The 26,190-nt window shown below is 40.1% G+C and overlaps 1 protein-coding gene across 2 annotated transcripts; it reads right to left on the bottom strand.

The window, feature by feature from the left end:
- Positions 1 to 800: 800 nt before the first annotated feature.
- LOC149086993 (ATP-binding cassette sub-family G member 1-like) lies at positions 801 to 24,992 on the bottom strand. Of its 2 annotated transcripts, none has more exons than XM_089231202.1 (13): positions 24,903 to 24,992; positions 11,228 to 11,498; positions 9,081 to 9,195; positions 8,167 to 8,356; positions 5,495 to 5,640; positions 5,287 to 5,410; positions 5,071 to 5,185; positions 3,449 to 3,639; positions 3,257 to 3,358; positions 2,943 to 3,111; positions 2,277 to 2,377; positions 2,031 to 2,186; positions 801 to 1,279 (listed from the first exon to the last, which is right to left on the bottom strand). In XM_089231202.1, the coding sequence occupies exons 2-13, from the start codon at positions 11,472 to 11,474 to the stop codon at positions 935 to 937; spliced, it is 2,001 nt and encodes a 666-aa protein (XP_089087328.1). In that variant the 5' UTR covers positions 11,475 to 11,498; positions 24,903 to 24,992; the 3' UTR covers positions 801 to 934. The 2 variants fall into 2 exon arrangements, with proteins under 2 accessions (XP_089087328.1, XP_089087327.1); XM_089231201.1 differs by lacking the exon at positions 24,903 to 24,992 and adding an exon at positions 14,644 to 14,911.
- Positions 24,993 to 26,190: the final 1,198 nt, after the last annotated feature.

The raw sequence follows: 26,190 nt of genomic DNA, 5'->3' as shown, positions 1-26,190 counted from the left end.
TAAACGATCCGTGGCACATTTAGAGATCGTTGAGTGACATGCGGCAAAATTTTTAAAACCCCAGTGTGGTTCTACATCACTCAAGTAATCTGGGAATGTTCCGTAAGCAACTTTAGCGATCCGTGGCATAATTACGGATCACTTGCAGTTTTAGAGCACTTGAAGGATCCGTGAAACATTTAGAAGCTAAAGTTGCTCCATAAAGGATTTATCATTAGGGAGAATGTTAGTTCAGGTGCCCATAAACTAGCGAAAGATTTTTCTCGTATTTGGCGCACCGAGTAAGATGTCATCAAGAATACCTCATTTTTATAAAAGGTGGTTGATATGACGTAAACCCTCCCCTCAAAAGTCTGCAAATCTTAAACCCCATCGATGCTGACGTAATACTCGAATACTACTATACCACACATGCCCCGTCCATATTCCTCTGCGGAACTTCTAACGAATTGGTACCTTTGAAGTTATATGGCAGCACTATAACAAGCACCACAAGCTATTTTTCGAACTACGAGTGAAGTGTAATGGTTGAATACTTGTATGCCTGTTGCTCTGGCGAGAATAACGGAGATCTGCTCGCATTCGCGCCCCCGGGAACCACAGAAAATAAACTTCAGCTGACCACTGCAGAATGAGTGCCTGAAATCAGGAAAGCCACCTGGAAGATTGTCAAGGAAACTAGTCACAGTTTAACCAGCTCGTCTATTTCAATCCCACTACTGTTCCCCTCCCTCAAAACTTAGATATCATTACGACAGAAATCGTGGAGGCTAACTTCTGATCCAAAATGAGAAACAGACTTAAAAATGTGCACACGATTTATTAAAATAAAATTCTAAAAACTTCAGTACAAAAAGACTTAAAACCATAAAAATTTAAAAAATATAAAAAGAAATAAAATCATGTACAAGCTACAAACGAGTGCTTTCGATTCTTATCTGTTGTTCTTGAGCTTGAATTTCAACACGAGATAACCGCAAAGTCTGAAGAACAGGAAGAACAACACTTGGGCGACGTAGTCCATGTAGAGACGAGTACCGAGCATGTCCATTTCCTTCAAGAAATCCACCGGCTCCGAGAACGGGCAGAAAAGCTTCTCGCAATGCAGCTCTGGTCTATCCATGCCGTAGATGGCGAGGAGGACGCTCTGGAAGCAGTAGCGGATGTAAGATATGTACGACAGCCACTTCAGATACGGCGGGATGGTCTCGAGACTTATGAAGAAACCGCTGAACAGCAGGATCGGGATCGATACAACGGGAGCGAGGAATACAGCATTCTGGAACAAATATTTTATACCATTATTGGATGAAATCTAGATAAAAATGCCAATTTATTGCATAATTTGAGAGGTTCAAGCTACACACACACTTCCAGTACCTTCCAAGGTTGGTTATGGGCGAGTAATGTGGCCGCTCCAACACTAATAACCAAAGAGTGACTAGTGTCAAGCCTGGCATTGATCATATGAAAATACTTGCTTCCAATATTTGCCTTCCCGATACAAACAAGCAGCCGCGGCTAGCTACACTGGTTCAATATTACTGGAAGGATATTGGCCAAGAACCGGTTTTTACAGAGCACTCTTCATGCGACTTTGCCTTCCACCAATGTATGGCCACACGGATTAGAATATCAAAAAGGTGACACCTTCGACTTGGGGGAAACTGGTCGAGCACCTTCCAATACTTTAGCCTCCAACATTTGACGATCATTTCCAACGGTGGAGCGGCCACACTACTTGCCCAGCCTTACAACATATTGGCCAGCCTTGACACGAATGTGGCCATTGCTTTAATCAAATGTTTGAACACACCACGAGGCTGGTCATTGTCTTCGACCAAGACCTCGAATTAGTCAAAGGAGCGCTAGCGTATCATTGGACAGTGTTCTGGAAGCAAATATTCCCAAGAAACACTGGATGAATCTAGGCCAATGTGTAGCTAGCTCATGCTTTATTGCAAGGGGGGGGGGAGATATTGGACACGTGTAGACATAACTTTATTGTATAGCTCTTGGTGGGGTCTCACCTGGACACTTGCGCATGCTCCGATAACGAGTCCCACAGATTGAGCGATTAGAGAAATCATGATAGAGGACAAGAGGAATAGGCCAAACCTAAGAAGTTCGCTCGGCTGTTCGGTCATCCAGTATACGATGCTGCCATAGATGACGGGAAAAGCTATCTGCAAAAAAAAAAAAACTCCATTAGTAAAAATGGCGGCGCTGTTTATAACGAAGTAGAATGAACCTTAAAACCATTTGATACATTTTACCTGGAAAGGAATTTCGGCCACCGTTTTTGCTAAGTAGTACATTTTAGTGCTGTACCAACTGTTCAAGTGCTCTCTGGCGAAAATGGTCTTTTCCATGGGAACTTAAACAAAAATGGAAGATAAATACAATATCAATTCAAGCATTCTGGTTGGCAAATTCAGAAGTGGGATGCTATAAACTAGCCAATTAAAAAGGTCAATGTACACGCTGTCTAATTACATGTGCTTTCGCCGGCGTTAATAGCCATTGTCGGTACAAGTTCGATCCCAACGCCAGTGGTTGAAGTCTGAAAAATATTCCTTGGAATATATCTTGCATAGTTACTATACACAACCGCAATAGTGACACTTTGAACACCCATTCTTGGGAGCATTGGCGTACGCAAAGGGAGTTTTGGGTTCTACCCCCACAAAGATCGGTTATTTTGCAAAAAAACTTAAACCATTCAGGGAAGAGAACATTTGACCTCCCAGAAAATTCTGCGTATGGACGCCTATGAGGATAGAGCTAGGGTCACTGTCGATTTGTTGACAGATACAAGTCTTAGTATTGGATATATCTAAGCTTTTGACTTCTATTAACTACTAGGGTTGAAGTGTAAAGGTTCAAATTCGTATCGACCACGGCATTTCGGACCAGCGAAACAAGGAGATTTATTTACTTACATGTCAACACAGTTGGCATCATGGCAGTGAATATCAGGAACAAGAGAGAAAAGAACAGGAAACCAGAGTTGTTAAATATCTTGCTGGCATCGTTCCCGATTTTATAGTACAACATTCCCAGCAGTAATCCTACTACAATGTGTGCAAACAGACGCAGCTGCGTGGCCATCTAACAAAAGACAAACGCAAAAATTGATGTATTACACACTTCCGGGAAAAAAAAAAAATTGGGTCAGATAAACATTTTCATAGGCTAAGTGAAAAGACCAAAATCTTAGCTAGTTTATCCCAAGCACTTAAAAAGATTGCCTCACCGGCTCGCGCATAGTGCAAGCGATGCTCCGATAGGTCAGAACTTTGAATTGGTTCCATGAACTTGTGGCGAAACCCTGATAACTTTCTTGCAGATCAGCTTCCTGGAATTAGAAATTTCAGGTCAGTGATAAACAATACTGAACGCATTGAGGAACCCTTTTTCATAGACCAATCATTGAAAGCAGAACTACCTTGAACAGAGATTTCTTGCGAACTTTGTCTTGAAGCAAACACAAGGTGCTGGCCTGCAGCGTAGTCTCCAATTTGCTTGAGGAATGGGTAGGCGAATCTACGAACGAATCGTCGTCCACTCCGAGACAGTCCACCGCCTTTTTCAGCTTCCAATTCCAGTCACCATGTTCGCCCATCGCTACTTCCATGGCTGTCGATATAAACAAATAAAAGTACATATAAAAGCACTTCAAAAACCAAGCAATATCCAATAAGGTAAAAACGTTTTCTTTTCCAAAGCATTTTTCTTCCTTCAGATGTCAGTCCCATAGTTCAATCCACTTTTCAAAGCTTCTGGAAGCTGCCTCAGCGAACCCTACGCAGCCGAAACTACAGTAGAGAATCTACCGTACTTTCGGTAGTGGATTTTCCAGCGATTTTACTGGAGCAATCAGGGGGTTTATTCCATTGTCCACCATTATGAAGAACGCATTCAAATTTGCTCCTTCCCAGTGATCCTCCGCAAGTTAAAATGATCTACGCCAGCGTTTCTCAACCTCTAGTTCGCATCGATGATAAATTATGAAGTCTGTCTGCGGAGCACTTCCAAAATCAATTGTTAAAAAATTGAACAATGTATTGGTAGTAGCCTTATGGGTTCAATTAAAAATTACAGCTTCGTACTTTGAGTCATCGCATCGAGGAAAGTCCCGGAAATTTTACCCTAAATACGGTATATGACTAATTGCGCAAAAAATTTAAATTTACGACAAATTTGCTAAATATTGCAAAATTTTCCTACAAAAGATGCATTTCTTTTAAAAAAAATGTTCAAAGTCATGACGAATGTTTAAAATATGGCTACGTTTTAGGTGACAACGATGTGACACAAGCCCACAAAAATCAATAGTTGCTGAAAAATTACGAATGCTAAGAAATGAAGACTACTGGAAATCACTTAATTTTAAAAATGTCATATGGATTATAAGCTATGAAAATTATCACGAGTTTAGCAAGCATTACAAATTCAAATAAGCTTCGTTGAAAAAACGGGACAAGTGTATAAAAGTCGGGCAGCCAAAAATCTGGCCATTCCAATAGTCCCGTAAAATACGGTACACCATGCTGCAAGTTTCTGGTCCGAATTCGAGGACCAATAAAAAATTTAGAAACATTACGCCCATTCAAGGAAATTTTATTACACCAGTTACCCATTATAGGCCTGCCTTTACTTTTACAAACTGAAGCCTCGGTTTATCCAGAAATTCGAACTTCTCCGTGGGAGAATTACAGTAATGTCGGAAACGGCCAGAAATAACATTGCGCAAGACCCGGACTGCACGTTTTTAATATTTACAAATGTTTTGAAAAGCTTGTAACACGGGAAGTCATGAACTAGAAATTTTAATTGTGCGGGGTTCACTGAGGCAGCTTCCAGAAAGCCTTCTCTACTTGCTTATCATCCACTTTTCAAAGTATATCATCCGAGGGAAGATGCTTTGAAGAGATTTTTTGCTGCACCCGATGGATTGTTTCATGTGGTTTTACTTTAAGTCCTTATGGAAGGCAGCCTTATACAATTGGTTCGTTATATTAATGAATTTTGGATGGGAAATCTGTATTTCCCACCGTTAATACTCACCGTAATCAGTCGGGTTATGGTACTGTGGACAGGACAGCCCTTGCTCGGCGAAGAATGGAATAAGCCCTGTGGTAGGACCACGATAAATACAATGACCTTCGGCCAACATGATCAGCTGAAAAAGTTTCAAATTCAGATAGGTTTGTAGCTAATTCCCCCAATTGCCTTACTAAATAATTGAGCACCCCTAAGAATACAATAGTAACGCAGTCTTACTTTATCAAATATTTCGAAAATTCTGGCACTTGGTTGATGAATCGTGCACACAACTGTTCTTCCTTCATCAGCCAAAGATTTCAGCAATTTTATACATTGGAGGCAAGACGAGCTGTCCAAGCCACTGCAGTACGAGAAGTCATTATTGTATAATTTCGATACATTGAAATCTGACTGGATATTGAATAAAGAGGAAAATTTAACCTACCTTGTGGGCTCGTCAAGGAATATCAATGGAGGATTGCTAACGAGCTCTTGAGCGATGCATAGCCTTTTACGTTGACCCCCGGATAAGTTTGAAGCTTTATTATCCTGAACTTCAGTTAGTCCCAAGGAGGCTATGACATCTTGAACCTACAACGGAAATTGTGTCAAACAGTACTAGTGATAACTACGGACATCGAGTAAGTCCACAATTCAATCTCGTAGTAGCTGATCGTCTCACCTGATCTGGGGAAAAATTCTTAAGAGAATTTGAAGTTTAAGTTTGCAAAAAAATAGGGAAGGGGAAAGGTAAGTACAAGTGACATTGTTAAGTTACGTTTAGGCGCATGTATTCAAAAATAGGGTTTTGCGGGCTGTTTCGTCAACCTTATATTCAGATTTTAGGTGACCAACAATCATTAAGATTTGCCACCCTCAGAACATACTACCCTGGATTATATAGTCCATTTAGTGCCGCCGCCCCCCCCCCATCCCCGTTTTATAAACTTACACATTTGCTCAAATTTGACATTAAAATTTGACAGAACCCCATGGGGGGGAAAAGACCGCCTATGAGCTAGTTAGAATTGGAAAGTACGAGCAAAAATCCAAATCGCATGGGCTCTACAGAGACTTCGTTTTACTAAAAGTCTACACTAAACTATAATCGAACAGACCCGCTTGGATGAGATTGTTATTTAATGCCCTTTTGCATCTTGCAAGTCTAGTCCGCAAGCCAGGATATATAACAAGGTGTCCTGCACAAGTCCCATTTCGGTCTATCTTTCGCGCGCGCGTCGTAGGGCTATGGTTTCCGGTTTAAAAATGCTCAAAATATGTGCAGAAGTCACCCTGCACCAGTCTAGAGCGAAAACAGTCACAATCTAAATTTTTTTTTATACTGCTGGCGTGATGATCGGGGAGCCATTATGAGAGACTAGTTATACAGAGAACCACAACTTCAACACGTCAAAGAAATCGTGCAGTAGCCAGAAATTTCGTTCGGGGGGGGGGGGGAACCAAAGTGACAGAACAATGGATTTGGCCATCTTTTTCCGGTCATTTAATCATATTTTGGGGGGACCAGACCCCCCCCCTCCCGCTACGCCCTTGTGCAGTAGCATGTTTTACCACTCGTAGGTATTGTTCAGCATGGTAATGCTCACCTACATACGGCAAGCGTTTCTCAAGAATGTCTGCGTCAAGTTAAAACCCCCTCCTCAGTAGATTTACTCAAAACCCGACGTAATAGTCAATTGAGCATATACTGGGATGGAGACTTCAGCCGTGCAGAAACCAGGAACGCAGTTGCAACAAGCATGGACAAATCTACCTCAGACCAACGTACTGAGCAGGGGTATGCATCAATTCCAAACGGAATCTTATCCCCTCTAGAGTACCTTGTTGGGCCGCGCCTGAAAAAGTGAAGGTACGTTGTGGTACTTGTTGGTATCAGTTCTCTACATTATACATGACAGTTTCGCTCTGGTAATCATTTACACCAGGGGTGGCCAGCACGCGAACGCTTTTCGAATATTTAAGAAAAGCTATTCCATTTAAAAAAACCCAAAAGCGTTCTCTCCGAACAATCCTCTTGTAGATTTTCGGCAGCCTAGTATGGCAGGTGCTCTTAAAATTGCGATAACTTACCATTCAATGCGTTTCTGTTCAGCTTTTTATCTTTGGGCATAGTTGCTGGACATCTCATGTCCACGAGATTCAGGATCGTCCGCATAGGGGAGGGGCATGCATTCCCCAAGTTTATTGAGGGGGTAAATCACGAGTCTTCAGGTTCCAGTGTAGGAAATGAACTACCGATATACGTACATACACAATCTACATCACGATAATCTAATTGCCTAGAAAATTTAGAACTCTAGGGTGAACGTTTTTACAAAAAAGGACAACCGAACAATATCTTACAAGAAATGTCCCGTAAAAAACGGGACATGATCTGCATGTTAAAATTAGTAGAGTGGCACGGCTTCTGTAAATCAGAAGGTGGCCAACCCTTTTCCATTTCACTGAAAAATTTCTACTGCTCTTGTAATTTTCTTAAACTTTGGTTTTAAAGCGTCTGCAAAGAATCTGCTACTTTGGATCCCGCTTAGCTGCAGAAAGTTTTATAAAGTGGCTGTGGCCCCATCAAGGATGAGGAAAGAAAAATTTGTCCAGTAAAATAAAAGAATCCTTGACTTGGAAGGGGCGATTAATCTGACATCGCCCGGGATCTACACCCGTTTGCAGATACTATAACTCTTACTCCTCAAATCTTCTTAGGAATATTCCAACGAATCGTTGCGTATCGAAATGTTGCCGTGTATGCACTGAACAGTGTTTCTGAAGAATACCTGTTAAGTGCTGCCATCAGTCTTCAATTCAGGAACTGTTTTACCGTGCGTGAATTTCAAAATTCTGTACGCGAGATTACTGGAGAGAAAAGCCAAATGCGAGCCGATCTCCTGAAAGGAGATTCGTAGAAAAATAGCTGTCGATCTCGTAGAAACGCTAAATGTCATTTTGGCGATAAAAATCGGATGATGTCACATAGCATATTGTTAGCAACCCAATTGCGTACTGAGATCAACATTGACTAATCTGGAGAATTTAAGATAATCCGACGAAAATTTAGAACAAGCGTCTTTTTTTTAACCTTTGACGAGATGTAATACTTACCGCTTTTTGCCTTTCTTGTTTGGACACGGTGCTGGGAATTTTGAGGGCGGCAGCGAGGCTTATGGATTCCTTGACGGAGAGATGGGGTAAAAGGTGATCGTCCTGCATGATGTAACAGGACAGCTTCCTGAAGACGCGCATGTCACGGTCAGCGCCATTGACTAGAATTTTACCAGAGACTTTCTTTCGGCTGAAAAGAAAGTCCAATGAGATTCCTCCACTCATAAAAATAAAGGCTATAAATAAAGTCAACTCCTACAAGACCAGCGTTTCTCAACCTTTCCTCTAAACAAGGACCAGTAAAGATGAAACAATGATGAACCAATCGTGTCCCGTAATACGGGACATTCCTGTAAACTTTTTCCGTTCAGATTTTATTTTATAAATTAATCATTTTAAGTTTATTTGGATTTTTAAATGAAGTCGCCAATACACAGCGTTTTCATACTGTATGTAAATTATACATGATAGTTATGCAAAAATATGTAAATATCGTATGTCCGGTTCAACGTTTCTCCCCCGCAATTTTAACTATTGGCGATCGTATCATTTCTAGAAACATTTTTGATGTCGATGCCTTGCCTATTTAACCCTATACAAGATCCAAATTTTAAGCGTTTTCCTCAATGAAATACGATCATTCGAAAATTTCGTGGATTACACTTGTTTGCAGCACCCTTTTATTTCCCCACCCTTTAGCAATAATTACTTTTAGGCAAAATTTGGAGACATCCCGCACTTAAGATTGCAATTTTCTGCATCTTCCTTGATGAACCATAGTATGAAAATATAGCTTTTAATATAAATCCTTAACGTTATACTAATTCAACCATTGTGATTTAATACAATTTTTTCATTCAATTAAAAATGTCTGCGGACCACAGGTTCAGAAACGCTATTTGACAGATACTTACATGAAGCCAGACAAAACATTGAGCAGAGTAGATTTGCCTGCACCAGATGGACCCATGATAGCTGTCAGTTCTCCAGTGTTCAGTTTTCCGGACACTCCCTTCAGTATCATTTTACCTGAAAAAAGATTGAAGTCTACTTGCAGAAAACCTACTCAAACCTCCTAAATTAAGAAAATTTTGGGTAAAAGTTGATAGGAACCTTTAATACCCATCCTCTAAAAATCCCCCAGGATGCAATGATATTTTTCAAATCTAACTCTAGTAAGCTTTAAGTATATTGCAGGTACCCTTGACGCGGTTCGACCCAATTGGCGATTCCGCCAATAAAACCAAAATTCAACCTTGTAGGTACCATCAAGCTTTTTTCCTTTAAAAAAAGGTAACTAGTAAAAATGATCACTGGTGGGCATGACCTATCGGCGGCGACTTCCGTAACATTTTACAGGCACAAGCACCACACTCTTGCATAAATACCTACATAGGAGCGACTCAAGCAAAATCTCCCGAACTATTTTTGGCGTCGCCAACCACTTTTTTTTTTGGTCGACAAAACTTGAGCCGCGATTTTCCCGTATATACGGGACAACTGACAACTTTCAATCCTGTAAAGAGGCCTTCCTATGAAAGAAACATTGAGGGAGCCGAGAGATCGCTTCATTCTCCCCTACCAGAGGATAGCGGTGGTCTGAACGTTGGGATTTGGCTAGGTTCCGAAACTAGTTTCTTAAAGCATAAATTAGAACGAAATGCGTTTCAAATCGCCTATGACAGCTGTAGTAAGTTGTGCGTTGCTATTTTTGTACCTCGGAACCATGCTATCGTACGTCCATTTTTTGAGATATTACTGTATTCTTGTAATTTAGGGCCATAGCATTTTACAGGATGTTTCAAAAAGAATTACCCGATTTGAAATGCGTACATTACGAAAAATATTGAATATCGACACTAATTTTATATAGCATGGCTAACCAAAGTTTTTTTACAAACCAAATTAAGATGCTTAATATGTCCACCATGGGATGCGCGGCACATGTCTATACGGTAGTGAAAATAGTCCCAAACTTTTGAGTGCATGTTTGCATCCACTGCGAGTGAATTACGTGCGAAACTAATGCACTCGTTTCGTCTGACATGCGGGGACGGCCAGGGGATTTTCCTTTACACAAAGAGTGCACAACCAGTGTCTGAATTGTTTATACCATCGCCCAATGCTCCGAGCGGTAGGAAGTTACACACCAGAGCATTGTCGACGAAAAGCACGATGAACAGTCGTGTTCCAAGCTTCGCGAAGTCCTACACAACGATCTGTTGTGCAGTCGCCATCTTGACACTGAAATGACCGACATTTCCCTCTTTCTACCCATAATTACCATTATTCGATCAAAAATGGATTAACTAAAAAGTTTAAATCTGATGATTCTTTTTGAAACACCCTGTATATTACCGAATTTTAAATTGAATATTTTAGCTAAAATAAAACGTCGAGAAATTATATCGTTCTCTTCATACTGCAAAATTACTCAAATGGCCATGCGATAGTATGGTTCTGAGCTACAGATTTATAAACGGACAATCCCATAAGCTGATGCAGGTCCTCCGAAGGGGAAAGGACGAATAACCGAAAGTATGCATAGTGAACTTAGGGGAAGCGAATGTCCACCTTCAGCCAATACAATTTTTTTTTCACCTGACGGTGGACCTGTATCAGCCTATATACATTAGCGAACGAAATTTTCTCGTAAGGGTACCTATTAGGAGTTTCCACCAAGGGCATATATATATAGGGCATACACGCTCAACCATGGACCTCGGACTCATCCGATGAGTGACCCAATTTTCTAGAAATGAAGAGACATTCAAGTCACATACGTACTCTGCAGCACATTTACAGATCACTTGAGTGTCTCGAGACACATTTTGAAACCAATGAAGTGGCTCACAAAAAGGTAGAGCACCCTTACTATAAGGATTATGATTGAACCAAATCCCGCTTCGCTATTAGCTTGATTTCTAAAGCGGATGGTGGCGTTGAAATATTTTATGGGAGGGGCAGGATTTTGGAAAAAATTTCTCCAAAAATGAAGTCTAAAAAGGGATCGACTTAATCCGAAATGAAGATTCTCTGTTTAATTAAGAATACACTTTACCTTCATTTGTGGTCAGCGTGATGTTCTTCCAGGCGAGCGTCACCGGAGTGCTGCAGCGGTTGCCATTGCTGCCCTGGACGACCACGCCAGCTAGGCCGCCCCTGTCCGGGCTGCTCCCGGGTGCCCAGAGGCTTCCGGACATGCTACTGTATTTGACAGCGTCCGTCGTAGCCGTATCCAACGGCCTGGAGCCACTCCACTGTCCAGTTGGAGATTCGAACTTGTTGACCGAAAGCAGTTGAGCCATGGAGTACAGAGGATTCGCAAAGTCCTACGAATAAACGAGTTAAAAATCACGAGCATTTAGATTTGAAATCGAAACCGATTTAGTCAAAGTTTTTTTTAAGGAAGATTTCTAAGAGTAAAAACTTAGAAAAAGTTATCACGATCATGTTCAGCGACTACATTAAGAAAAGCACTCATTTCTATGCGAAACGAGTATTAATTGTATGCTACGCAAACATTTTCGTTATCTCTCCATCAAGTCTTGAAATATTACTCTCGGCAAATTAAGTATAGAATATGCAACTTTTTTTCAAGGACCTTTCGGGAAAAAACGACAGTTTGACGAGTTATTTACGTAATAACGTCGCTGCAGTTTCTGTTAAGGAGGGAAAATGCACTTGTATCACCGAATGTTAACAGATGTGCTTTGTGGCATTAACAATCATTTTCGTTTTGTCAATTGTCTTATTGATTTCGTAACAAGACGCTATCCATTTAGGAATTAGTACCGTAGGAGTTTCCTGCGTATAAATCAAGCAACATTTCGTCGATTACAGAAAATTATAGTCCACCTTATGCCCCCTTCATTCCTAAGGCTGGAATTATACCAAGTGTTTTAGAAAAGTTTAGAATTTCGAAAATACAACTAATAAGCGCATCGGTTACATTCACTCGGAAAATCGCCAATAAACCCATTGGTTGCATTCAAGTTTTATAAAAGCTTTTATCAAACTTTCATACCGGCCTTAGGATTTCCGTAGTAATATTGTCACGTTTCATACGTCATCTACGAATAAATTTTTTTAAAGTATCTTTTTATAAAAAGTTTACATAAAAGACACTGCAGTGCATAATCCGCACTGAAAATCCCGATGTTTTCAAAGCGCAATCCATGGAGTATACGCAGGGAAATAGATCATTTCATACATCGTGAGTTTTAAAAAGGTACGACCGTAGTGCCCGCTAGTTTCCGATTCTGCAATTCGACAACTAAACCTTATAGCGGCAGTCCAGATATATCTGGTTCTTGAGACTTATCTACAAAACTCCGAGCGCAGATACCGCTGCAAGTTTCCTGAAAACATTTCCCCCCCCCCCCCCCCGTCTTGTCAATCAACTGACAGTGGACGGAGTCAACTGTTGGAAGTTAGTTTTTCATTTGCCTTCGAAGTTTTATGCGATTATTCTCAGGCAGAGATTACACTATAAATGTTTGATAAAAGATCTTTTACAAAACCTGGAAAAAAACCACCCAACCAATATGTCTATTATATTCGCTCGAATGTAAAGAGATACGTTTATTAGTTGCATTTTTCACAGCTCTTACAAAACTTATGGCGCAATGCCGGCCTTACAGCATAAAGAAAATAAACTATAATTGTTTAGTTTTTTGTTGAGATAAAGCATTTATCTCAACTTTACAGAGGTTGACGTTTAAGACCTCCGACGAAAAATATACATCAGGTGCAAATCAAATACTGTATGCATGAAGAGTTTTATCACGATCAGGATGACCTTATATTATCGAGAGAAAATACGCTAAATTGGGAATCATGCGAGCGATAGCAACATTTCCGGTGGGAAATGGTGAATTGCCGAATACAGTAAAGTCAGATATAACGAGTTCGGCCCGTAAAGCAAAATCACTCGTTATTGGATTCTCTTAGGAATCCGCTATAACTGATAAAGTATTCGGTTATAGTGTTTTGGAAATTTGGGGACATTCGTTATAACGTCAAAGAATTATCAGAAATGTCAGTTTTTCTTCAGTCTTCAAGAATCAAACGTTATGACTTTTACGGCCTTAGAGACACGGGACCAGAAGTTTTCGAATGACAAATAGTGCTAAAAACCTTCCGAGTAAAAAAAAAAAAAAAAAAAAAAAAAAAAAAAAAAGCCATAAAAGTGAGCAGTAATGTAATAAATTTCAATTAATTGTTCAGTCAATTGATTATATCACTTTATTAACGAAATTGTGCAAAACTAAGAATCAACAAATGCGCGACGAGATATATATTTCCTACATCATTCCGTTCATATATCTGCGTTTTCTCCTATAATTTTATAATATATGGTACAGCAAAAATTGGAAATTCGCCAATAACGAGAAATCAGTTTTAACAAATTTTCCTCGCGATTAATTACAAGCAATAATGCTAGGAATTTACATAGAGAAACCGCAAAAACGACGGAAATTGTTATATTAGAGGTCGCTCCCTTCTTAACGTTATAAAAAGGTAAGGTTCATTAACATTTTATGGGAAATCAACCCGGACCGCCAATTTTTGACGTTATAGCAGTGGGCAAACAGGACGCGTGCTTAGGACCCACAAATATACAAGAACTATGCTTGAAACTGGCAGCCTTATTGTGTAGATGCGGAGAGGGGACAGGAAATTTGGGCATGCCCAAAAAGCCCTGGGGAGCCATGGAATGAGAGAGGCCATGGATATGTATCGTTACAACCGAGGGCAACTAATTCGTTGAAGGGTTGAATTCTACAAATACAGTAGAAGTCCAACCCTTATAACAGCACGCAATCACAAAAAATGTTCGTTGTAACAGCTCTTTGACGAGAAGTCCGTTATAAAAACATCCGCTTATAACAATCGCCCGTAATATCGAGTATGGCATAACGACAGACTTTACTATATTTCACTACCATTCTGTACTAATAAGGGAAAAAAAGTCAATCAGAATCCAGATAAGCGCTCTCCCACAGGACGATGGAATTGACTAGTAGGGACAGTAAAAACTATAGATACAACATGCGGGCCCTTTATGGGACAGGGTAGGCTTAAGAACATCATGGGGGCACACGGGTAAAGTGACGTTTCCGAGACCCTACAAGCAAATTTAGATCACTCTCGAAATTTTGAATCTCATTTCTGCGAGCCTCCCCACCACTACCCCGTTCTCTTGAGGCTCAAGTGGGCCTCATGCGTTAAAACGGCATTGCTATAGGGGGTTGTTTAGAAAGAGTGTGGCGAGAGATGAGAAACTTTGAACACCGATCTAGATTAATAGGAAATCGGAGGCGATCAAATTACTCTGAATATTTGACGGAGCGACATTGGCCGATTCACCAACACTCAAAGCTGCTCAACTGACCCCGTATAGGCATACGTATTGATACAGGCATATCATCAATCGAACAAGATATTTACGATATGTCATCGCATTGAACTTACTTGCAAATTATGATGATGATGGACCACCCTCAAACTGACAGCCGAAGGAACACACACTTACATACACGGATGAAACGATGGTACTAAAACCACGATCGGCACTCTACTGACCTCGTCGCAGAATTCTCATCCACTTTTGATGGTTTTTCTGAATGCTCACGTAAACATCTCCTCCACGTTATGTTATGCAAATGACATTCACTCAACCATCAACATCAACACATCTCCACCCTTTTAATTTTTCTTTTTTCCTTTGTAATTTCAGTCCGAGTTTCACGTGCGTATGCTCATGCGCTTTAAGGAGCCACGCAGTCAATCACTATCATCAACCAGAAACAAGAAATTTTATTTTCAAATAATTTCGAGGCGTTTGCTCTCTTTCAAATGACGAATTTCGTCAAAATGTTCGCCATCGTTCATTTGAGAGAGTGCAGTTATTTCAGAATCCAAAACTGTTTCATTTTCATCTGTACAGTAATTAGAGGCAAATTTATTTGCCAATTAAGTAAAACGACTCTAATGATCATGGACCGGGAGATTACACTGTAAAAGTTTAGTAAAAGTCCTTTTATAAAACTTGAAAAATGCAACCAATAAGGTAACCGGTCGCATTTTGAAAAATATAACCAATAAGCACATCTGTTACATTCGAACGAACTTAACTAATCCGCCTATCGGTTACATTTTTAAAGTTTTGCAAACGAACTTTTATAAAACTTTTATAGTGTAATACCGACCTTAGTCTGAAAATAAAATCTCTGAATGTGTTTTCTGAAGATTTGAATTTTTTTTTGATTTCTCACGTCACCAAAAACTTGATTTCTCAAGTATTTTTCTTCAAAAAATACAGTATCTCTATGAAGCTTTCCACTGCATTTTAACCCTTTAAAGCGGTTTTTTAAATTTTCCTAATCCGCATTATAACTGCTGCATTGGAGAAAAAAGCTTGTTAAGAACCCGAGATATATTTCGGGTCGACGGAAATAAAGCTTATCGAATTTGACGAGATATCTCGGGATTGCCGCTGTGAGGGTTAAACTGCTCTTGCTGTGCAACAAACTAAAAACTAAGCAACATGTTGAAAACATTTTGATTTACGTGATCATAATTGAGAATATTAAGTACAGTCTACGCCGCTCGATGACATAACATTGGGATTATGGGTTTCTGATAACAATAATCTAATGATAACAATATCCGAAAAATTCCCGTTTGCAAGTAAGGTGGCCATGCATCTAGTTGGTCGAACGGGACGATTGGTAATGGTAAAACGGGACAACTCGTTTTTGTTTCTCGCATAATTGGTTGTAAAATGATTAATAAGCGTTTCATTTTGTTTTACATGATTCAGCGAATACTACGTACTGATTACGACATTGCGTGCGGAAATGTTTGTAAACAAGGGAGGGAGGCGGGGGAAAAACACCTTCTAGCTTCCAACATAGACTTGCGGCCTGATAACTTACGGGGGGGGGGGGGGAAGGGTATGGCTGAACCTTAGGCCGATCACATAGTGAGTCGATCACGAGGTACGGGAGTACATAATAGATACTAGCGACGAAGACAATTGTATTGTTTTGTTCTACCCCGCATATATTCGAGAAGCGAAGAAAGAAGCCACTCAACCAGGTGGGAGAAAGTCAAGCAAACATGTTTGTTTTCACCTCGATGTGCTGATTTTCGCTATCTGCTGATTGGTGCATCTCTCTCCATCTTCTACGGAGGAATCATCATCATCATCCCCTTACATTTCAGAACCCTTCCAGCCATTTTCTCTATCCTTTTCCTCTTTTACTATGCACGGAAGAGAGCATCTGCCTCCATCCCTATGCATTTCTTTTTCTTCCTAGTCGCGATTCTCGTACCGCTTACCTCTTCGCTCCACTATAACTACAGCCTCAGGCATGGTTCACACTGGCACGATACGGCAAGCGCGATGCAACTCGTACCTCGCCAGTGCTAACCCTGCCAAATATTCAGAATGCGCAAGAAAACTTTCGACTCTGAAGAAAAAAAACTGATTCCATTACCCGAAAAGTCCCGGTAACTTTGAACGAATTTTCCTCCATTTTATGATATTGGTGTGTTCCGTTCTTTGCAAAAGTGATAATAATACTATCCAAATGATAATATTATCTGTGATTCTCTAATAAGTGGCGTCGACTGTATTTTTAACGAAAGACGCTTACATTTTTTCACGTAAATATAATCATCTCATGTTATTTTAAGACAGAAAAATGTCATAGAAATAATATGTATGAAGAACATGCTGATAAACAAAAGCAGTAGTTTTTAGTGTAGTTTTCTAGCAGCAGTACTGAAATATGCTAACTTTACATAATATAATTAGCAATGTAACTTTTTTTTCTGCCAAATATTCATGAAAGGACATTTCTGTTGTGTTTGGTCAGAACATGATATCTCCAATAAATGGATTTTCGATCTGAAAGTAAGTCTTGCCAATTATAACTAATTAGAAGTGAGATAAATGCCCAAATACATGCATACGGCTAAACAACATGTTGATGTATGATATTTCCATTTTTATTTGTGTGTATGCTTTATTTTTGATTTTTGAATGACAATGAAAATGCTTATATCTCAAAAATGTGATTTTGGAGTTGTCATGTTCTGACCAAACACCACAGATTTATTTTCCTAATTTCATGCCATATCCAAACCTAAACCGCATGCGTTTTACCCAAAATAACCTTTTAAAAAAAGTATCCCGAAAGAGGGCAGTCACCTTAACCCTTTGAGCGGCAATCAGAAATCACTATACTCACCCCCAACTTTCAGCAGGTTCAAACTGAATGGTATGGGGGGGGGGGGGAAGTATTCCCATTGAGAAATCAACTTTACAAAACATCTGGATCTCGTCAATATTGAAACGAGGCTTTTTATGGAGGCGAGATACCTCGTCATTGCCGCTTAAAGGGTTAAAGAATCGAATTGTTGGTTTAATTTTTGTTTGTGTTATTTATTTTTTACATTATGGAGTGACGGAGTAATTGGAAAGGCCTCCCCCCCTAATGCAAAATGTCCTAATCGTTTGATCCGGGATGTGGAGGTCCTAGATATGGCTGCTGATAGAGCCATCTGCGGCCGCTCACTGAATAATTCATAATGATTGATGCCATTGAATTAAAATATAAGTGCCTATAGATACCAATGATTCTCGAAGCTTGGCACCCCCCACCCCCATGGTTCTGTGAGATCGATCAGGGGTTCCTATATTCCTCCTTACGCCTTAGATTATGACCCGTTCCTCTGTCTAAAGCAGTGTTTCCCAAAGTGGGCGATGGAATGGTCCAAGGGGGCGATAGAACCAACTGATTTAACATAGGATCCTATGGGTTTATTTGAGTTGGAGGGCGATGAGAGAAAAAAAATTTTTGAAGAAGGGGGAGATGGAAGAGAAGAAGTTTGGGAGACTATGGTCTAAAGGAAGGGATATAAGCTGGTGTAATCAGGGGTTCTGCGAAGTGTTGTTTTCCGAAATGAAATACATACAAATATATAAATACAAGGCCACGACAAGCAAAATTCCCAGCCAGTGGTGGCCGAGAATGTAACAGGGATCCCAAACAGCGTGTTACGACAATATAGGATGACATAGACGTATTTTGAGATTGGGCCGGGTTGCAAAGCCGATTTATTGATCCAGGGAGATATATTGTGTGCAGATTCGGAGGATCATTCTCCCCTGGAGACAGTCCAGTTTTTCCTCATATAAATTCAACTCTTGGAAGAAACGATCGCATTTTGGATACGCACCTGTGAAGCACCACCGTGTATTTCAAAATTTACCCAGGGCATGGCGAAGATGGAAAAGGGGTAGGGGAATGGAAAAGATGGAAAATGGCTGTAAGCTCAGGGGGGACATTTGTTCCCTATATGTTCAACAGAAAAGTTTTCAAGTAAAAAGGAATGATGTTTCTCTCTCTAATCTATACAAATACAAACGCAAAGGCCACAATAAGCAAATTGCCCAATGAGGTGGCTAAAGGCAACGTTTCCTACTCGATCCTTAATGCGAGGAGGGGGCTCAGGGTCGTAGCCAGAAATTTCTTTCTGGAGAGGAAACAACTAGACAACTAGTATTTCGCGGAGGAGATGGGTGATAGAATCATGTTTTTAACCAGATTTAACCATGTTTTCCCGTATAAATCAGTTATCATCTCCCGTTTCTGGGGGGGGGGGGGGGGGGGGAGTGCTCACTGTGACTATGAGAAAGCTGGTGTCTGCTTTGCCAACACTCCTCGAGGAAGTACCCCCCCCCCCCCGGCTATTCTTTAGGGGTTGTTGGCTTGTCGGCTTTCCCCATGATCCAATGAAACAAAGCCAGACCATGAAATCCGATTGTTCAACAGAGGGCATAAGACTTCCCATCCCCAATTCGTACCTAGATCTATGTACGTAACCAAGGGGTCTTCAATGCATGGGCGGGCGGGGGTCACATGGGGTCCTCGAAGATTTTTACAACGGTCCGCCGGCGAAATGGCCTGCATAGTTACAAAATTTGTAGAAAGAATGAAAAAAATATAGACATGTATTTAAAAATTAGTGAAAAACAAATCATTTCAAAATTACTTTTAAAAAAATTTTCAGAATGGGTGGAAAAAATTACTTCTCAATTCATGGAAACTTTAATGCGAAAAATGGTTGTTATATATATGTATATTGTTTTGTGATAGCGTATTGGCAACAACGGACAAGTGCAAATTCTCCATTAACATATTCCAATCACTGCTTGACTCAAGCCATGATTGAATCTAGATACCGCCATATGACTTGTTGGCCCTCGGGCTTCGTGGAACTTTTTTTTGTCCCACAATACGTCAAAGTTTGAAGACCCCCTCACGTAACCACATACAGAGCGGCCAAGGTCAACCTAATGACCTCCTTCACATAATTGGCTTCATTCACGTATTCAATGATCTTCCCAATTAAATTTTAGTGTCCATAACCGTTATTGTGTAACCAAATTATTATTGTTATACCGCGAAAATATTCTGCCCTAATTCTGTTCTGGTGTAAGGATGATACGGAAAAGGCCAAACCTCGGTTTAACGACCGCGTGTTTATTATTCTTCTTTATATAATAATAATATGACAAGGACATATTTTTTGAGTGTGTGTGTGTGTGTGTTGAAGAAAAAGCGCGTCTGTAGCTTTAAAACCGTGTCGTGAAATCTGGGGCGAAAGGCATTTGATGCGTACAGTTATGTATTCTTTACATATTCTATTGTACACGCTTCTGAGATGCGTACGCACCACTGACCGCAGATAAACCTAGAATTATTTGAAGCATAGGACGCTTAGCGCGATATGTATTTAGTAGAAATATGCAGGGTATATATAGGTTGCCTCCAAATTTTTTGTACTGCAGATATCTCTGCAACCATCTCTGCAACTAACTTTTTTTTGTACAGTCCCCGTGTGCATAAAGTTCCGATTATTGAAATGTAAATCCGGCTATGAAAAGTCATTTGAAAGAATTTCATATAACGAATTTCATTTATCGAGGTATTAAATACAGTCAAATCCAAGGCCATATTACAAGGGCTGTCTTGATGAGCTGGAGCAGCACCTTCCAGAGATAAGTAGGCCTCCGCACGCTGCTCGTTAACGTCACGCAAGTAGTCCATCCTCACTTAGAATATTTAGGAAAAGAAATTCCGCTGCACGTGCTAGTATCGAAAAGAAACGATCGGGCACAGAATTGACGATTTCTATGCTCCACGTCCAATCGCCATGCGGTATTTGCGATCCAACCCATAGGATACTGGGCAAAATAAGAAGAAACTAAATAGGATGCTTAAGTTCAAAATGTGGCAAACTTGCTAGGTAGTTTTACCAGACTACTCTCATGACGTTCAGATGAACTTGGTAACCCGTTCGGAGGCCTGCTATTTCTAGGAGGTCCTGGCTAGAGCAACACCTTCTATAGCAGAAAGTCCCCGCGCGAAGCTCGTGACGTCACTGAAGTCGTCCATTTCACTTATAGTCATTGAATATACTGCAAGAAAAGGTGAAGATTTCGCATAAGTCAGACTACTATATGCCATGGCTACAGGTGAAACGGACGACTTCAGTGACGTCAAAGCTTCGCGTGGAGGCATCGGCAGTGGCATCATCTTCGGATTGTCTGGTTATTCTGTACACCAGGGAAAACATTATTTTGAGCCAACATACGCATTTGTTTGCTAAAGTGATCGAACACTTTTTTCCGGGTGTTGTCAGTACAAAAATTGATTTTCAAAGTCACCTCGGTATGAACAATTTTTTTTCCTCATTTATCCTGTATGAAAGCCAAGATTACACTGTCAAATTTTTAGAAAAGTACTTTTATAAAACTTGAAAAATGCAACCAATAAGCGCACCGGTTACATTCGAGCAAATGTAACCAATATGCTTATATTGGTTGATTGGTTTTCAAAGTTTTGTAAAAGTTTTATAAAAGCCCTTTTACGAAACATGAAAAATTCAACCAATAAGCTTATCGGTTGCATTTGCTCGAATATAACCTATGAACTTTGTTGGTTGAATTTTCTAAGTTTTATAAGAGGGATGTCATCAAACTTTTATAGTGTAGTCTAATACCGGCCTGAGAATGATTTGTTTTCATCAGAAATTTTCACTGAAGAGAAAAGAATTATTTGTATTTTCTGCATTTTAAGCGTACAATTGCTAGTGTTTTTGTGGATGATATCAAGCATTCTTTTTGCCAGGGCTAATACGTACGCCGCATATACCGGCAAATTTATTCAGAGGAATGTTAGTGAGGTGCATACCAGCCTATATTAGCTTTCGTTTAGTGCGGTCCATGAATGTTTCTCTGTTTCCTATCCAACTAAGTTTTGCCGGCGAAACTTGGAATTTACAAATGGTAAAGATTTTGCAAGATTCGTTTATTTCAAGAATTGGTAGAAATCCTAAAAAAAATGCTTGTAAATCTTCCTATTTCGGTCTTTTTTCCAAATCATTTACGAACAAAGCGCAGTGAAAGCCTATTTTCTTCAACCTCTGATTTCGTATTTTTAAAAATTCGTTATTAATAAATTAGCCGATCTCAACTACTCGGCAATCAACTAATATTTTGTCAATTAAGCACGTGTTCGTTATAATTACCAGTTAATTTAAAATTTTGTATATGATGAAGCCTGAATTTTTCAAATCAATTGTAAGTAGTAATGCTTGTGAAACTCGGGCGGTAAATTGTGGTTCGCTTCGGTAAATATCAGTTTTTGACAGTATGAAAGCTAGGTTTTTGACCGTTCTGCGAGTTTTTTGTTTCACTCTATAACACATTTATTTAGGTTGAGAAGTTAAATGACTTGTGTGTGAATATTATTTTTAGCATTTTCTCGTGGTAAAAAAAAAAAAATACGACTAAAATTAAATGAAAAAAAATCCCTTTGATTCTTTAAAAACAGGTTTATTTCAAGCACAGTTATGTTTAAATATTTGTGTTTTTATAGTTGGACACGGATGATCGATTGACTAAACAACAAGGGCAATTGGACTGATACAAATGATTACCCGGACTAAGTAGTGGTGATGATTAGGCATCAGTAAAAATTATAGAATACAGTGATGAAGATTGATTGAGCGCTATTTAACGAGTCAATGATAAAGCTATGGAATTTTTTCTCTCTTCTAATTATAGTTGACATCCTAGAGATATTTTGACTGAGAAACATTCTATTTGTGTGTGTGTCGTGTGCTTCGTCTGCTTTCAGCGTGTGTGTGTGTGTGCGCGCGCATGTGATGTCGCTCTCCACTATTCATACAAAAGTTTAGACAACTAGCTGATGGAAGATGAATTCAGAAAAGAAAATTCAACTGTTGTTGCATTATTTCGAACCACCGTCTCCTGGCAGTGCGGATGAGTGCGTTAGACCACTACGCTACAGATGCAACGAACATATTTCCTTAGACCAGAGGTCCCAAAATTGTGGGTCGCGACCCCGTGTGGGAGGGGGAATGCGTATATGAGCTAAAGGAGTCACTAAAGATTTACAAAATTTAAACTTCTTAAAATAAATTCACTTTGTTCTTTCGCTTTTTCAAATGAATATAAACCTAAAATACACCTTAACACTTATCTGAGTTACTTATTATCTATGTACGCATTCACTAGGAACACAACGTATAAATTAGAAATTACAGGGTGACTGGAAAACTCCAACATTAAAATTGAAGATTTAAAAAAAAAATTCATTCTTTATTCATGCTTGCAGACTGCCCTACCACTACTATTGCAGACTAGACGGCCCTGTAAAATTGTATTTATCAGATTTAATGAAATCATGTATTGACGGATTTCGGTGATAGGAAGACCTACAATCATTCAACTTTCATTGGTTGTTGAACACAGGTTGATGTATCCGCTGCATACATACACACATACAAGCACGACTATTGACGTATTTCGATCTCGGGGGAGAGAGAATAATGGTCTTTCAAAAAATTAGAAGAATTCAGAGTTGATTATGCAAATAATGAATAACATCTGTGCAGCGCTATCTATCGATGAAATTGTAACCGAAGTTGAAAAAAAACGCGGGGGGGGGGGGGAGGTCACCAATAAAATTCTTGTCAAAAGGGGGGGGGTAGCACTTCAAAAGTTTGGGAACCACTGCCTTAGATCATATATATAGGCGGCACTAAATCGTTTACACAGCAGATATTTCCGCAACCGTTGCCTTTAGAAACACACTTGCAATTACGAAAAGTTATACGGTGCTCGTGTGCGCGAAAACCCAACTAGAAAGTTGTTGCCCTGTCTCTCATTTGATCATTTTTCGACTCACCACGGTCATTTTCCAGCACACGAGGACTAATTAGACCGGGACCTACAACTTATTGCGATTACGAACGGCAGCCTCATACATATACTCACCGAGAGGTTGGTGCGCTAACCCCGAGATAGTAATATTTTTCTGTGGTCATGTCGCCGTTTCTGTTGTAACCCTGTGTCAGGAAAGTTCTCTGAAAAAGACGAACTGGGCATCGAACTCGCGACTCCTCTAAACATCCTTTGGTACTTTAGGCTTAGGCGAGCATCTCATCTACCTGGGATGCTGCCCCCCCCCCCCCGAGGCCAACAAAAAATTCCAAGTTTCTAAATGCAATATTCACTGTGACAATTTAATTTAAAAATGTGAGGAAAAATTTGAAAGAACAGCATAAATGATGGAAAGTAGGGTTGTCCGCAGTGCCGTCTTAAGGCATGGGGCCTACCCGGGCACGGCCCAGGGGCCTCAGGCGAAGAGGGGCCTCACAAAAATGAGACCTGGTTGAAATTTTCGAGAATTTGTTTGGTAGGGCCTAAGGAAAATCAATTAGCCCGGGGGCCCATGATGCTCTTGAGACGGCTCTGGTTGTCCGTTAGTTTATGCTGTTTCCCCCTTTTTTTTTCCTCTGCAAATACAGATGACAGCACTAACTTCACACACAACACTAGATACGCACGCAAGCTGTCAGGTACAGGCACGCAAACACACTTCCGGCGCAATTCACTTACCATTTGGCAGGTGTTAAAACCGTAATTAACTAATTAACTGCCCATAGGGGCGGCAAACGGGTGTTACAATCGGCCTAGAAGAAGAGAGAGAATAAAAAAATGTCCATTTACACACTATAATTCATTACTTCTTTTATTTTGAACATAAGCGAAAATAGACTTGAAAGTCTGGGGGGGGGGGGGGGTCCCCCACACAATGATGATGATGATGATGTCAATTCATATATACGCAAATACATTATATCAGTCAGCTTCACTTTCGACTCCCATGACTCCCCCGTATCTCCGCCCATGATTTTGAACGGGAAAAAAAAATTATAACCGCGGTTGACGCGAAATTTTCAATGAATTTTAATTTGCAATTGAATAAAATATTTTTTAATGTCAATTTTGAAAAATCGACTTCAGGGGTCGTGACAACCCCTCTCAAGCAACTCAGCGATAGACTCATCCATGTAATAAGTCCATTGCTGGGTTACAATAGACTTATCACATGGATGAGTCTATTGCTAAGTCTATTAATGATTATTCATTGCTAAGTCGCGACATCCCCCGCCCCCCCCCCAAGCAACTCAGCAATAGACTTACCCATTGATAGACTTAACCAGGACATAGTATGACTCCATGATATCAGTCATTTTGTAATTTTTCGGGAAGGAGGACCCCCTTCCCCCAACTACGACCTCGTAAAATGCTTATACAAGAAATATAAATATGGAATAATTACCTTCTCTCGTCCATCCCACCATCCTTTATCGTTCAACAGCTCCAGGGCGCTTCTCTAATTTTTAATGCTAACGTACCGAATATATAATCACTATAAATTTCAATATTAAATTATTCCCGTTAGGTGCTAAATTCCACTCTGGAGCCGAACTAATGTCTCTCTCACACACACAACGACGGCAATACTGACAACTGGTATAAGTTTTCTAGTTCAAAATGAAAGACAATAGCAACACAACACCACACAAAACAGTTATTAATCACGTGCTAAGGGCGAGTGTCGTCTCGAACCAGCAACCCGAACGAAAATGGTCGCTTTGCTACAAATGACACATTCGAAGTTTCGGGGGGTAAAAGCCTCTGTGACGAGGATATTTAAAAATAATACTAATAAAATAACAACAACATGGAAAGAGGACTGGTACTCTCTTCGGTCTCTTTTTTGCGCTTCAGTTACGACCAAAAAAGTCCTTAAAAAAAAAAAGATGATGGAAGAAAAGCGTAACGACTGTCCGGCCATCACAAAACAAAACGGCATCAACCGTCGTCGTAACGGGTCGTTGATTCGTAACGGTCCTTATTTCTCTTCTATTTTAGTGGTTTTTTTTTATTATTTCAACCAAAATAATCAACATGTTTTCTAATAACAAAACACACACACACACACGGACGTCCTGTTGATGTCCATGCACAACGCCATTGGTTTTTTTTGTTGTTTAATCCCCTCCTTAAGTCTGTATGCAAAAGGAAAAAGGTTATCCTATTGATGCACGCACTGACCAATTATTTTCACAACCATGTCGAACATGACCCCACTTGAGATATAGTCCACAATTCACAAAATAGCCGAAATATGTCAAAATAAAGGTGTGTGTGCAGGGTGGGGGTAAAGGAGGGTTACTTAAAGAAACATCAACCGGAACACTTGGTTTTCAATGTCCCACGTTTTGGCATTTGAAACAATGGTTCCTGAGAGAGAGAGGACCGCATCCATAGAGAGGCGTATTTACAACACGGAGGGAGAGCTTAGTGAGCTATCGTCTAGGGCGGCAAATTTCAGGAATGATTGGTTAAGACAATTAGTGGAATGGAAGAAGCGTTGAGAAATTTGTGCAGCGCCCACAGGTAGTAAAACCATCAATTTTCAACTCGACCCACTAATTCAAGGTGGTCGTTCCCTTGCCGATTTCTCATTTGCAGTTTGAAAGATAGATGGCTGCACTTTCCGAAAGCATAAGATGCATAACACCAACTGGTATGTTTTTCAATTTTGTCTATCTGTACACAGG

Source organism: Pholcus phalangioides, unplaced genomic scaffold, assembly GCF_987345545.1.
Source record: "Pholcus phalangioides strain wild (caught in Gottingen) unplaced genomic scaffold, Ppha-v1.0 ptg000004l_1, whole genome shotgun sequence".
Lineage (NCBI taxonomy): Eukaryota > Metazoa > Arthropoda > Arachnida > Araneae > Pholcidae > Pholcus > Pholcus phalangioides.
Note: the sequence above shows the minus strand (reverse complement) of the source record. Positions and strands in the feature narration are given on the sequence as shown.

Excerpts from the sequence above, each read along its gene's own strand:
- LOC149086993 (XM_089231202.1), bottom strand. The coding sequence starts at position 11,474 with ATGGCTCAACTGCTTTCGGTCAACAAGTTCGAATCTCCAACTGGACAG. Across the intron at positions 9,196-11,227 it reads CACGCTGACCACAAATGAAG|GTAAAATGATACTGAAGGGA; the intron begins GTAAAGTGTATT and ends ATCTTTTTTCAG. Across the intron at positions 5,186-5,286 it reads TTTTCGAAATATTTGATAAA|CTGATCATGTTGGCCGAAGG; the intron begins GTAAGACTGCGT and ends AAACTTTTTCAG.